This window comes from Triturus cristatus, chromosome 2_1 (assembly GCF_964204655.1).
Source record: "Triturus cristatus chromosome 2_1, aTriCri1.1, whole genome shotgun sequence".
Classification (NCBI taxonomy): Eukaryota; Metazoa; Chordata; class Amphibia; order Caudata; family Salamandridae; genus Triturus; species Triturus cristatus.
In genome coordinates, this window is record NC_140581.1 from 681,965,414 (window position 1) to 681,978,004 (window position 12,591).

At 47.4% G+C, this 12,591-nt stretch overlaps 1 protein-coding gene across 2 annotated transcripts in view; it reads left to right on the plus strand.

Moving 5' to 3' along the window:
* The window catches only part of DCP2 (decapping mRNA 2), a 330,233-nt gene that overhangs the window by 197,498 nt on the left and 120,144 nt on the right, over nucleotides 1-12,591 (plus strand). The window contains exon 9 of one of the 2 annotated variants that reach the window (XM_085632614.1): nucleotides 5,591-5,713. The exons of the other annotated variant lie outside the window; for it this stretch is intronic. Within the exon in view, the coding sequence (XP_085488740.1) occupies nucleotides 5,591-5,713 (123 nt within the window). The remainder of the gene's footprint in view (nucleotides 1-5,590; nucleotides 5,714-12,591) is intronic. 2 annotated transcript variants of the gene reach the window in all.

Sequence of the window (12,591 nt, forward strand, 5' to 3'; positions counted from 1 at the left end):
GGAGGCTACTCCCCAGAGAGCAGCGTTGGAGTACCATTGAGAGGGAGGCCTTTGCTGTGGTTTGGTCCCTGAAGAAGTTGAGGCCATACTTGTTTGGTACTCACTTCCTAGTTCAAACTGACCACAGACCTCTCAGATGGCTAATGCAGATGAAAGGGGAAAATCCAAAACTACTAAGGTGGTCCATCTCCCTACATGGAATGGACTTTGAAGTGGAACACAGACCAGGGACTGCCCATGCCAATGCAGATGGACTTTCCAGGTTCTTCCACTTAGACAATGAAGACTCCATAGGGCAAGGTTAGTCTCATCACCTTTCGTTTGGGGGGGGGGGTTGGGGGGGGGGGTTGCGTGAGAAAGTGCCATCTTTCTTGCATGGTATGCCCCCACTTTTTGCCTACCCAGGGCCTTGTGACCAGGGAAGGCCTCTAAGGGCTGCAGCACTCCTTGTGCCACCCTTGGAGGCCCTGTACCCTTACACACACTGCCTTTGCAGGCTGGGTGTCTGGGTGCAAGACAAAACAAAGTCGACATGGCACACATCCCTGTGTGCCATGCCCATCACCTACACTGCCATGGCATACATCAGCCACTCCTCTAGCTGGGTGCCTTATGCCAATGGTGTGGGCACAGGAGCAGGAGCCCTGTGCCCCTACAGTACCCAGGTCCATTCCTGAGCACTGTAAGTGCAGTGCTGCCATTTAAGAGTACATGGTGCTGAGAGCTCGTCAAACACGAACTCCACAGCACCATAATGGCAACACTGAAGACTGAGAAGTTTGGTATCAAACTTCTCAGCACATTAAACCCACACTGATGCCAGTGTGGGATTTAATTTACCAAGCACCCCAGAGAGCATCTTAGAGATGCCCCCTTAAACCTAACCTACAATCCACGTCTGCTCTGAGGCTGCCTAGGCTGCCACACAGCAGACATGTTTCTGGACCCCTGGGTGGGAGAGCCCCTGCTCTCCTGGGCCTGCAACAATGCACATCCTGGGCGAGGTGCTAAATCTCCTCCCCCAGGATGGGCAGGGGGAAGCTTCAAAGGCATGCCGCCTCTGTGAGCTTCCCCAGGCCACTGTAACCCCCCACTCTGGCGGGAAGCTTGGCCGGAAACCCCAAATAAGGACAGGGGATGTGCCAGCCTGTCAACCCCACCCCTCAGGTGGGGGAGGCGAGGTGAAGCACATCTCCGGGCTCTCGCCATCTTGAAGATGGGAAGCCCTACCCTATCAGGACTAGGCTACTGCCCCCTCCCACAGGAGAGAGGCAGGATAGGGGTGTACCCACCCCAGGACAGGGACCCATTGGTCCCTGCCCTTCACCTACCTGTAACGCCCCTAAATCTAGTATTTAGGGGCACCCTGAACCTTCCTTCCCCAGATTCCAAAATACAAAGAAGAGCAAGAAGAAAGAAGACCTGCCCTGCAGCTGCTAAGAAGAGGAAGACACCAACTTCTTTGGCCCCAGCCCTACCGGTCTGTCGACCCTCAAACCTGCTCCAACCCGGCATCTCTTGTGGCCAGCAACCTCACAAACCCCGGAGGACCTGGCTACCTTTTGGCTCTATGCCCCTGGGACTCCCATGAGTAGAGGCTCTACTCAAAACCTACCTCTAATCCCTGGCAGCAGCCCGGAACCGCGAACCCAGCACACTCTGCACCAGCCAAGCCTGGCCAGTGCCGGAGTGAACAAAGACCACGAGGACGACCCCACGGCGACTGTGACCCCGAGTCCGGCACCCAAGGACCTCCTTCGACCCTCCTGAAGAAGCCTGCAGCCTCAGAACAAGGTGCCCCCCTGCCGCGATCAACAGAGGGTAAGCTTTCCCGACACCAAAAGGCACCCCTGCACGCGGCACCCCGCGGCCCCCTGTGCCCAATCCCGGGGTACCTACCTATCCTCCAACTACCCAACTTACCTCTCGAAGTGGTGGTGGCACCTGAAGAATCCTCGTCCCCGAGCTTGCAGTCTTTTTCTAAACCGGAGATTTCCCATTGAAATCAATTGAGCGCCCGAAGGCTCAAAAGCACCCTGCACCCAGCCGCCCGAGTGGCCCTGGCAGTGCAACCTCTACACCTACCTACTTCCGCACTTGCCCTGAGTAAGTGACCAGGAGCCCAGCTCCCACAAACGCGTGGCTTGCTAGTCAGCAGCCACCAACCAAGGCCCCCCTATCCCTCATAGGATAACATTGGGCCTAACTCTCTCTGCACCCGGCCGCCCTAGAGTCGCTGAGGGTGAACCAACTGTACCTACCTGACCCTGGGGGACGCCTGAGTCTATGCCCAGAACCTCAACTCTGCCAGTCGAGTACTTACCTTTAAACCGATAACTCTATTTTCTTCATAGGGTAACATTGACTGGCTTTTTCCTGAAATTTCTACGTGTGGACTTTTCGAATCTTAAAATATTCACCAAAAATCAGCCGAGTAACAAACGAAAATACTCACGTGCTCTTAGGTGAGCTCCCAGTGCTGGATCTTGGTGCCCAGCACTGACTCTGAAAAATACTTACAACTGTACTTACCAGTAACCCAATTTTCTCCCATAGGAAATCATTGACTGTTTTTCTGTGAAATTTCTTCCAAGTGTCAATTTCTGCAATCTTGAAATATTCTTTAAAAATCGTATAATATCTGAAAACGTAATTACTTACCTGTTTTGGATAAAGGTCCCAGTACTGAGTCTAGGCACCCAGTACTGGATTACAAAAGTAACAAGAACATACTGTACCTGCAACTTGAATTTTCTTCCATAGGGAATCATTGACTGTTTTCTTTGAAATATTTTCTAAGTGTCAACTTTTAAAATAGCTAAATATTGTTTAAAAATCATCACAGTAATTAAGTCGACTTTCATCACTTGATTCTAAGTACTGACCCAGGACTGAATCTAGGATCCAGTCCTGGAATTCCAAAAGTAATCCTAAAAGTAATCTGTTGCAAATAACTTGAAATTTTCATTGAGCTCAATCCATTGTTGTGTTTAAAATAGAGTTGCCTATTGCAACCACTTGTAACTGTTTACAAAAGTCAATTGCATATTGCAAAAGTATTTATATAAAGCATCTCATTCTGAGAAAATATATTTTAAATCCAATTGTTGGTTCTAAAATAAAACAAGCATATATGTTTTTTATATATAAACCATTGGCCTAGAGTTCAGTTATTGAGTGTGTGAGACCATTTGCTGACTGAGTGTGTACAACAAATGCTTTACACTGTCCTCTGATACTGCCTTACTGCTCGACCAAGCTACCACTTTAGAGAGTAAGGTTATATCTAACTTTACCCTCTGTCAACCCTGGGGGACTGTGGACTCTGTACACCCTGTACCTATTAAAGAATAGTATAAACAGAGCCACTTTCTCACATGGGGGCAACCACAGATAGACCTCTTCGCCACCCAAGAAAACGCCAAATGCCCAAGCTTCGCCGCCAGGTATCCTCACCCATTGTCCAAAGGCAATGAGATGTGGATGAACTGGTCAGGCAGATTTGCGTACGCTTTTCCGCCTCTCCCACTCATTCCACTAGTGGTGTGCAAACTACAGCAACACTCCTTAACACACATACTAGTTGCTCCAACTTGGGCCAGACAACCATGGTACACCACATTGCTGGAACACTCAGTAGTTCCGCACCACAAATTACACCTCTCTCCACCCCTCTTAACCCAGAACCATGGAGAGATCCAACACCCAGATCCAGCTCAGCTCAACTTAGCGATCTGGCTCCTGAAGTCCTAGAATTCGGTTACCTTAACCTTCCTCCTGACTGTATGAACGTCATTAAAGAAGCTAGACGGCCTACCACTAGAGCATGCTATGCAGCCAAATGGAAACGGTTTGTAATAACAACACTGATCCCCGAGATGTGCCTATCCAACAAATCATAGGCTACTTACTACACCTCCAAAGATGCAACTTAGCCTACACGTGTATCAGACTGCATCTTGCTGCCATAGCAGCATATCTACAAAATAGACAACATCTATCACTTTTCAGAGTACCTGCCATAAAGGCCTTTATGGAGGGACTCAAAAGAATAATTCCCCCCAGAGTACCACCTTCACCTGTGTGGAATTTAAACATAAATTCCTCCCTAAAGTCATTTCTCCCTTCCACCTCAATCAATCTGTGGAGCTGCCTGTATTCTTCTCGCAGCCACAAACAGTCGCAGAAAGAGCTCTTCACACCTTAGATGTCAAAAGAGCACTGCTCTACTACATCGAGAGAACACAAACTTTTCGTAAGACCAAACAACTATTCGTGTCTTTCTCACCACCACACAAGGGCAACCCCATATCAAAATCTGGTATAGCTAGGTGGATTGTCAAATGCATACAGATTTGTTACCACAAAGCAAAACGTACATTATCTGTTCCTCCTAAAGCCCACTCTACACGAAAGATAGGGGCTTCAATGGCATTTTTAGGAAACATTCCCTTAGACGATATCTGCAGATGTAGATGTGCAAACTAAACAACAAGCTAGTGTGGGCCAGGCTGTACTCAAAACACTATTTCAAACTACTGCAACAGATACTGGTGGTCGCCGCTAGTACGGGATATTGCTATACAATCTATGCATAGTGTGTAATCTGCAGCTCATATGCCTCGAATGGAATATTCTACTTACCAGCATGCATCTGTTCTTGGCATGTAGAGCTGCAGATCTACACACGCCCACCCGCCTCCACGGCTACCTTTATCTGTTCCAGTATTATCTCATTTAGATACAGCATACATGGGCATCTTTCCTGTTTCTTACAAAAACTCCCATCATTTCCCTGCTGACGAAAAATAATCTGAGGATGGAACAGATGCCCATGCGCACTACGATCCAATGGAGGAGTCACCTACCTCGTGACTTCCAAAGACTTTCCAAGACAAAACCAAGTGCAAACATCCGGGCCCAACACCAGATGGTGATCTATGCATAGTGTGTAGATCTGCAGCTCTACATGCCAAGAACAGATGCATACTGGTAAGTAGCATATTCCATCTAGTGCCACAATGCTTTGGTTCCAAATGAACACCACCATTCACTCCCCCAAATAAAACATGCACAATTGGAACACATAAATGACAGACCCAGGGGGTGTTTTGCCAAAAGGGCTACAGATAGTAGTGGCAGCATTTATCAGCCCAAGGGATTGTGCCTTTCCATCGTTCAGCACAGTCTGGATTGAGGTGCCAGTAGCCATCCCCATCCTGAAAGAGGATACACTTTTCATGTCCGTAGTCATCAGAGCACGCTAAAGTCAAACATGAAGCACTTCTAGTGGGCTTGCATGATAGCTGAATTCACTGGAGCTAAATCAAATGGCAGGGAGGTGGGGGCGTTTTTTCCAGTTTTGCAGAGTTCAGTTCCCAAGAGGATTATGTAGAGACTTTAACGAAGCTGATCTAGTTTGCTTTGCAGAATCATGAGCAAATGATCTCTGGTAGACTGTGTGAATATGCAAAATTGTTTATTTCTAAAACAGACCTGCTTTAAATATAGCCTCTTTATTGTGTGGTAGAATGCTTCTTGATTATAGGTTAAGTTCATAATGTGACTGGTATAATTTTGTGTTGGATAGGTGGGGTTGCAAACTCAAAACCTGAAGACTAATGGTAAAAAGTTAAACCAAGAGTCTCCTAATCAAAAGAAGAAAGCAAATGGAATCCACAGTCACCCAGTGAAGCAACCGAATCAAATTTTGGTAATTATGTGTCATGCAAAGTTTAAATCAGAAAAATAGATATGCATGAAAGTAAGAAACAGTAACACATTGCATCCCTAACATATGTTAATGAAAAATTATTTCTTGTGCAAGCACTCAATCTAAACAGATTCCAAAAGGATCCATTCATGTCCATTTACGTTTGTTCCTATTCCTATGAAGTGGATAAGAAATATTGACTCATCAGATTTAAAACAAACCTGCTGTATTTTTACCTAGATTTAATTGCAACAATTTTTCAGTGGGACTCTCGTCTAACAGTACCCCTTGTATATTTCTGAGGCATGTAACTCAACTCTACACTTCATACACCAAAATCCCATTAATGTCTGATAGCACTACAATAGAAAAAGTACAGGACACTTTTGTTTTTGTTTCCAAAAATAGTTATGTTCGAGGCATATGAGCTGCAGATTACACACTATGCATAGATTGCCATCTGGTGTTGGGCCCGGATGTTTGCACTTGTTTTTGTCCTGGAAAGTCTTTAGAAGTCACAAGATAGGTGGCTCTTCCTTTGGATCATAGTGCACATGGGCATCAGCTCCATCCTCAGATTGTTTTTTTCCGCCATCAGGCTCGGATGTGTTTCTCGCGCTCCAGTTCGAACCGTTACCGTTTTTTTCTTTCGACGCACAATCCTTCCCTTTTCAACGGTATTGTCTCGATCGCGTTTTCCCAATCGACGCGACTCTCAAGAACTTCGAAGTCTTCGATTCCGGTCGTCGACGAAGGCCTTCAGGCCTACTTGGGCCTTATCATCTGGCTCATGGAAAGGACGCCATTCAAAAAGTGTCCTCGATGTGGGTCGAAGATTCCGCACACCGATCTGCATGAGGTGTGCAACCTCTGCCTCTCACCGGAGCACGAGGCCAGAGACTGTCCAGCTTGCGCCTCTTTCCGCTCCAAGAAGACGATTCGGGACCGACTAGCTAGAAGAACCATGGCTCGCTCGTCGTCTTCAATCCCTGACGACCTCTTCCAAGAGGGCGTCGATGTGCCAGAGCAAGGGCGGGTCGAAGAAGGCCTCGTCAGTGCCTCCGAAGCCGATGACTCCGACGTCGAGGACATCACTCCGGCACAGAGGGTTGTAAGTACAGACGTCGACCCCGACCCCCCCTCGACACCATCTAAAAAGGCTTCGGTCACACCTTCACCATCGGGCCCAGGTGCACACCGAGAGACTGCTTCCCATGCCCCGCCTCCGGACCCAGTAAAGAAGCCTACTAAGCCTTCAGGTGACTCTGGCTCGAGTCAGCCTACCCTTGGTGCCGAAAAACATCCACAGGCACCGAAAAATAAGCCGTCCTCATCCACGCCGACCGCTGCTTCGACATCCAAGCACTCTGCGCTGAAGACTCGCACCGGGTCCTCGACACCGACAACACACTCGGAGCCGACCAAAAAACTGCCACCAAAGGGCCCTGGCTCCCATGCTTCGAAGCTGAAAAAGACCTCGGAACCGAGGAAACAGGTTCCATCAGCCAAAGACACTGCAAAACCGCATGGTTCCAAACCCAGAACCGCTACCCACTCGGCGCCGAAAAAGCCTACGGAACCAAAACCATCGGCACCGAAGAATCTGCCTCCCACAGAAGAACTGTTTCGACCAGATCCTACCCAAAAAACTCTTGTAAAGGAACCTAAGACTGGTCACTTGATTCTTAGCTCCAAGAAACGACCACTAGATACGCCTGCACCGGCTCCACCATCTAAACAGAGAGAGATTGCTACCTCTCCATTAAGGATCCCTTCTCCTCTTCCTCCGCCTCCTCCTCCTCCACCACACCGCTCTCCTACACCATCCCCTACTCCAGTAGATGATGATGATAACAACACCTCAGATGATGCAGGGGGAGGTGCGATGATCAACCACTAGGGGACCCTAGTCCTACTGGCTCCCCAGACCCCTGGGATGATTATAGCATCCCTAATATCCCACAAGAGGACATCTACCCCTCCAGGCCTTCCCCCCCCGCCCCCCCCCCCAGAAGACACTATACGCTTTAACCAGCTCCTCCACAGAGCTGCCCAGTACCACGGGGTTGACCTGCACACAGGCCCCGTAGAGGAGGGTTGTCTCATGGACACTTTTGACACCACACAAAGGTCCACCTCAATTTTACCCATGCTTAAGGGGGTCATTAAGCATGCACCAGAGGTCTTTAAAGACCCAGTCAGGGCTCGAGTCATCAACCCTAGGATGGAAAAAAAGTATAAGGCCGCCCCTAATGATCCAGCCTACATTAAAGCCCCGCACCACTAGACTCCCTTGTAGTCTCCAATGCACGAAAAAGAGCCAATTCCCAATCATCAGGTGACGCACCACCACCAGATAAGGAGTCTAAACTCCTGGATGCCTCTGGCAAACGAACGGCGTCACAGGTGGCAATCATATGGCGCATTGCCAATACTCCAGCGCTGTTAACTAGGTATGACAGGGCACAATATGATGAGCTTGAGTCCATAATACAGCACCTCCCAGGCAGGTATAAAAATAGGGCCAATGAACTCATACAAGAAGGTAAAACCATTACTAACACCTCCATCCGTTGTGCCCTAGATGTAGCAGATACCGCCGCAAGGGCAATAAACACCAGTGTCCTTTTGCATAGGCATGCCTGGCTACGCATTTCAGGTTTCAAACCTGAAGTCCAGAGTTCTATTCTCAATCAACCATTCGATGAGCAACACCTATTTGGCCCTAATGTTGACGTATCCCTTGAAAAAATGAAGAAGGATACCGACACAGCTAAATCTATGGGAGCCTTGCAGTCGCAAGCTCCCAGACATTCCTTTCGTCGCTCATCCTTCAGGAGCACCCCCAGAGGCTACTCCTCGGATAGCCCCTCCACTTCTTACAAAGCTCCCAACCAATCCACCTGTACTAGAGGTTACCTAAGAGCTGGTTACAGGGGGAACAACAACAAAGCCAGAGGCAAAACCAACAACTCCCGCTCTGCCTCCACCCCCACCCAATGACTTCCCTCCACTTCCTCCAGACCATTCCACTCTAGTCGGGGGGAAGACTCCAACAATTCCTTCCTGTCTGGACCAACATCACCTCAGACAGGTGGGTGCAACAGATAATTTAATCAGGTTACTGTCTCGAACTAACATCTACAGGAGGTAATCTCCCTCCTACAAAAAAGTGCAATAGAACCAGTTCCCCTGCACCAACAAAACAAGGGAGTTTACTCCCCGTATTTTTTCATACCTAAGAAGGACAGCTCTCTAAGGCCTATTCTAGACCTCAGACCCCTAAACCTATACATACACTCAGACCATTTCCACATGATCACACTCCAGCAGGTCCTTCCTCTGCTTTCACAGAGCGACTTCCTTGCTACCCTAGACTTCAAGGACGCCTATTTCCACATTTCCATTCACGCCGCTCACAGGAAGTATCTCAGATTAGTTGTGGACAGTCAGCACTATCAATTCAAAGTACTCCCATTTGGATTCACAACAACACCAAGAGTGTTTACCAAGGGCCTACCAGTGGTGGCAGCACACCTAAGAAGACAGCACATTCACGTCTTCCCATATCTGGATGACTGGCTCATAAAAGCCAGCTCATACAACCAGTGTGTACAACACACTCACGCCACTATCCAACTACTCCACGACCTGGGGTTCACAGTAAACCACACCGAGTCCCATCTGCAACCGTCCCACACACAACAATACCTCGGTGCCACAATACACACCTCAAAGGAGTTAGCCTATCACAGTCCCGCCAGGATAGCAAGCATAAAGGTACTTCTCACCAAATTCCAACCGCAACACTCTCTTCCAGCTCGAGTGTTCATGCAACTTATAGGGATGATGGCCTCTTGCATATTCATAGTGCCTCATGCAAGACTCCAGATGCGTCCTCTCCAAGAATGCTTAGCACGCCAATGGAACCAGGCTCAAGGTCATTTAACAGATCAGGTGTTGGTAGATGGTCGTACTCATCGCTCTCTGCAGTGGTGGAACACCAAGAACCTTTCCAAAGGGCGACCGTTCCTAGAGCCGGTTCCTCAAATAGTTATGACAACGGACACATCGCTCTCCGGGTGGGGAGCTTACCTACTACATCACACCATGCAGGGCAGGTGGACACCTCAACAAAAGTTACTCCACGTCAACCACCTGGAGTTACTAGCCATATTCCTAGCCTTAAAAGCATTTCAAAAACAAATATCAGGCAAGGCTGTCTTAGTCTGTACAGACAACATGACAGCCATGTACTACATTCAAAAACAAGGCGGGACACACTCTCTGCAGCTCTCTCAGCAAGCACAGAACATATGGAGGTGGGCTATACCTCAGAACATTTCTCCTAGCCCAACATGTCCCAGGAGTCCAAAACACCATAGCCGATCTGTTGAGCCGTCAAACACAACAGATCCACGAGTGGGAACTTCATCCGCAAGTTCTTCAACCGTTTTTTCAAATGTGGGGGCAACCACAGATAGACCTCTTCGCCACCCACGAAAACACCAACTGCCCAAGCTTCGCCGCCAGATATCCACACCCATTGTCCAAAGGCAATGCGAAATGGATGAACTGGACAGGCAGATTTGCGTACGCTTTTCCACCTCTCCCACTCATTCCACTAGTGGTGCGCAAACTACAGCAACATTCCTTAACTCTCATCCTAAGTGCTCCAACTTGGGTCAGACAACCGTGGTACACCACATTGCTGGAACTCTCCGTAGTTCCGCACCAGAAGTTACACCTCTCTCCACGCCTCTTAACCCAGAACCATGGAGAGATCAGACACCCGGACCCAGCTCCTCTCAACCTTGCGATCTGCCTCCTGAGGTCCTAGAATTCGGTTACCTTAATCTTCCCCCTGAGTGTATGAACGTCATTAAAGAAGCTAGACGGCCTACCATTAGAGCATGCTATGCAGCCAAGTGAAAACGTTTTGTAATATATTGTCATAACAACAACACCAATCCCCTAGATGTGTCCATCCAACACATCATCGGCTACTTACTACACCTCCAAAGATGCAAATTAGCCTGCACGTCTATTAGACTGCATCTTGCTGCCATAGCAGCATATCTACAAAATAGACAACATCTATCACTTTTCAGAGTACCTGCGATAAAAGCCTTTATGGAGGGCCTCAAAAGAATAATTCCCCCAGAGTACCACCTTTACCTGTATGGAATTTAAACATCGTTCTCACAAGACTAATGGGTCCTCCATTTGAACCTCTACATAAACGTGAGCTACAATTCTTAACATGGAAAGTTGCTTTCCTAGTAGCCATTACTTCTTTACGAAGAGTTAGCGAACTACAAGCACTAACCATTCAGGAACCCTTTCTGCAGATGCATCATAATAAGGTTGTTCTCCGAACTAATCCTAAATTCCTTCTTAAAGTTATTTCTCCCTTCCACCTCAATCAATCTGTGGAGCTGCCCGTATTCTTCTCGCAGCCACAAACAGTCGCAGAAAGAGCTCTTCATACCTTAGATGTCAAAAGAGCATTGCTTTACTACATCGAGAGAACACAACCCTTTCGTAAGACCAAACAACTTTTCGTGTCTTTCTCACCACCACACAAAAGCAACCCCATATCAAAATCTGGGATAGCTAGGTGGATTGTCAAATGCATACAAATTTGCTACCACAAAGCAAAACGTACATTATCTGTTCCTCCTAAAGCCCACTCTACACGAAAGATAGGGGCTTCAATGGCATTTTTAGGGAACATTGCCTTAGATGATATCTGCAGAGCAGCTACATGGTCAACACCGCACACATTCACAAAACACTATTGTGTAGATGTGCAAACTAAACAACAAGCTAGTGTGGGCCAAGCTGTACTCCAAACACTATTTCAAAGTACTGCAACAGATACTGGTGGTCGCCGCTAGGAGGAGATACTGCTATACAGTCTATGCATAGTGTGTAATCTGCAGCTCATATGCCTCGAACGGAATATGCTACTTTCCAGTATGCATCTGTTCTTGGCATGTAGAGCTGCAGATCTACACATGCCCACCCGCCTCCCCGGCTACCTTTATCTGTTCCAGTATTATCTTAATTAGATACAGCATACATGGGCATATTTCCTGTCTCTTACAAAGCTCCATCATTTCCCTGCTGGCGAAAAACAATCTGAGGATGGAGCCGATGCCCATGCGCACTATGATCCAAAGGAGGAGTCACCTATCTCGTGACTTCCAAAGATTTTCCAGGACAAAAACAAGTGCAAACACCGGGCCCAACACTAGATGGCGATCAAAGCATAGTGTGTAGCTCTGCAGCTCTACATGCCTAGAACAGATGCATACTGGTAAGTAGCATATTCCTTACTTTTGAGAAACACAGTGCGATTCGTACAGTGTAAAAATATGCAGACGATGAAGTGAACATAAATGCAAACATAAAACAACACTGTACAAAACCCAAGGTTGGCAAATCAATCTAAACAAACGTTGTAAGGGGATAGTATCTGTATGTATAAAATAATTTCTCCAAAATATTCAAGGGATGGGATGTCGACGTTTCGACCTGAAGAAAATGTTGAGTCTCATCAGAACCTCCATTATCAGACTAGTTCACCTATGGTAGAAGCAAAGAGTGAACTCAGTCTATGTCTGTAGGTTATCTGTGACACAACACACACTGAATGAGAAAGCTAGTACTAACCACACTGTGTGTAAGTACACAATCACCCACAATAGTCACATCCAGCATATTTCAATATCTGTTAGAACAAACCTGCACGTTACAACAATGTTTATAATCTGGAGTTTTTATGTTAATGGTTCTTACCCCAAATGAGATATAGGCTCACTGCTTGCGAAGAGGTGTGTCTTTTCAACACTCCAAGACACAGCATCAACCAT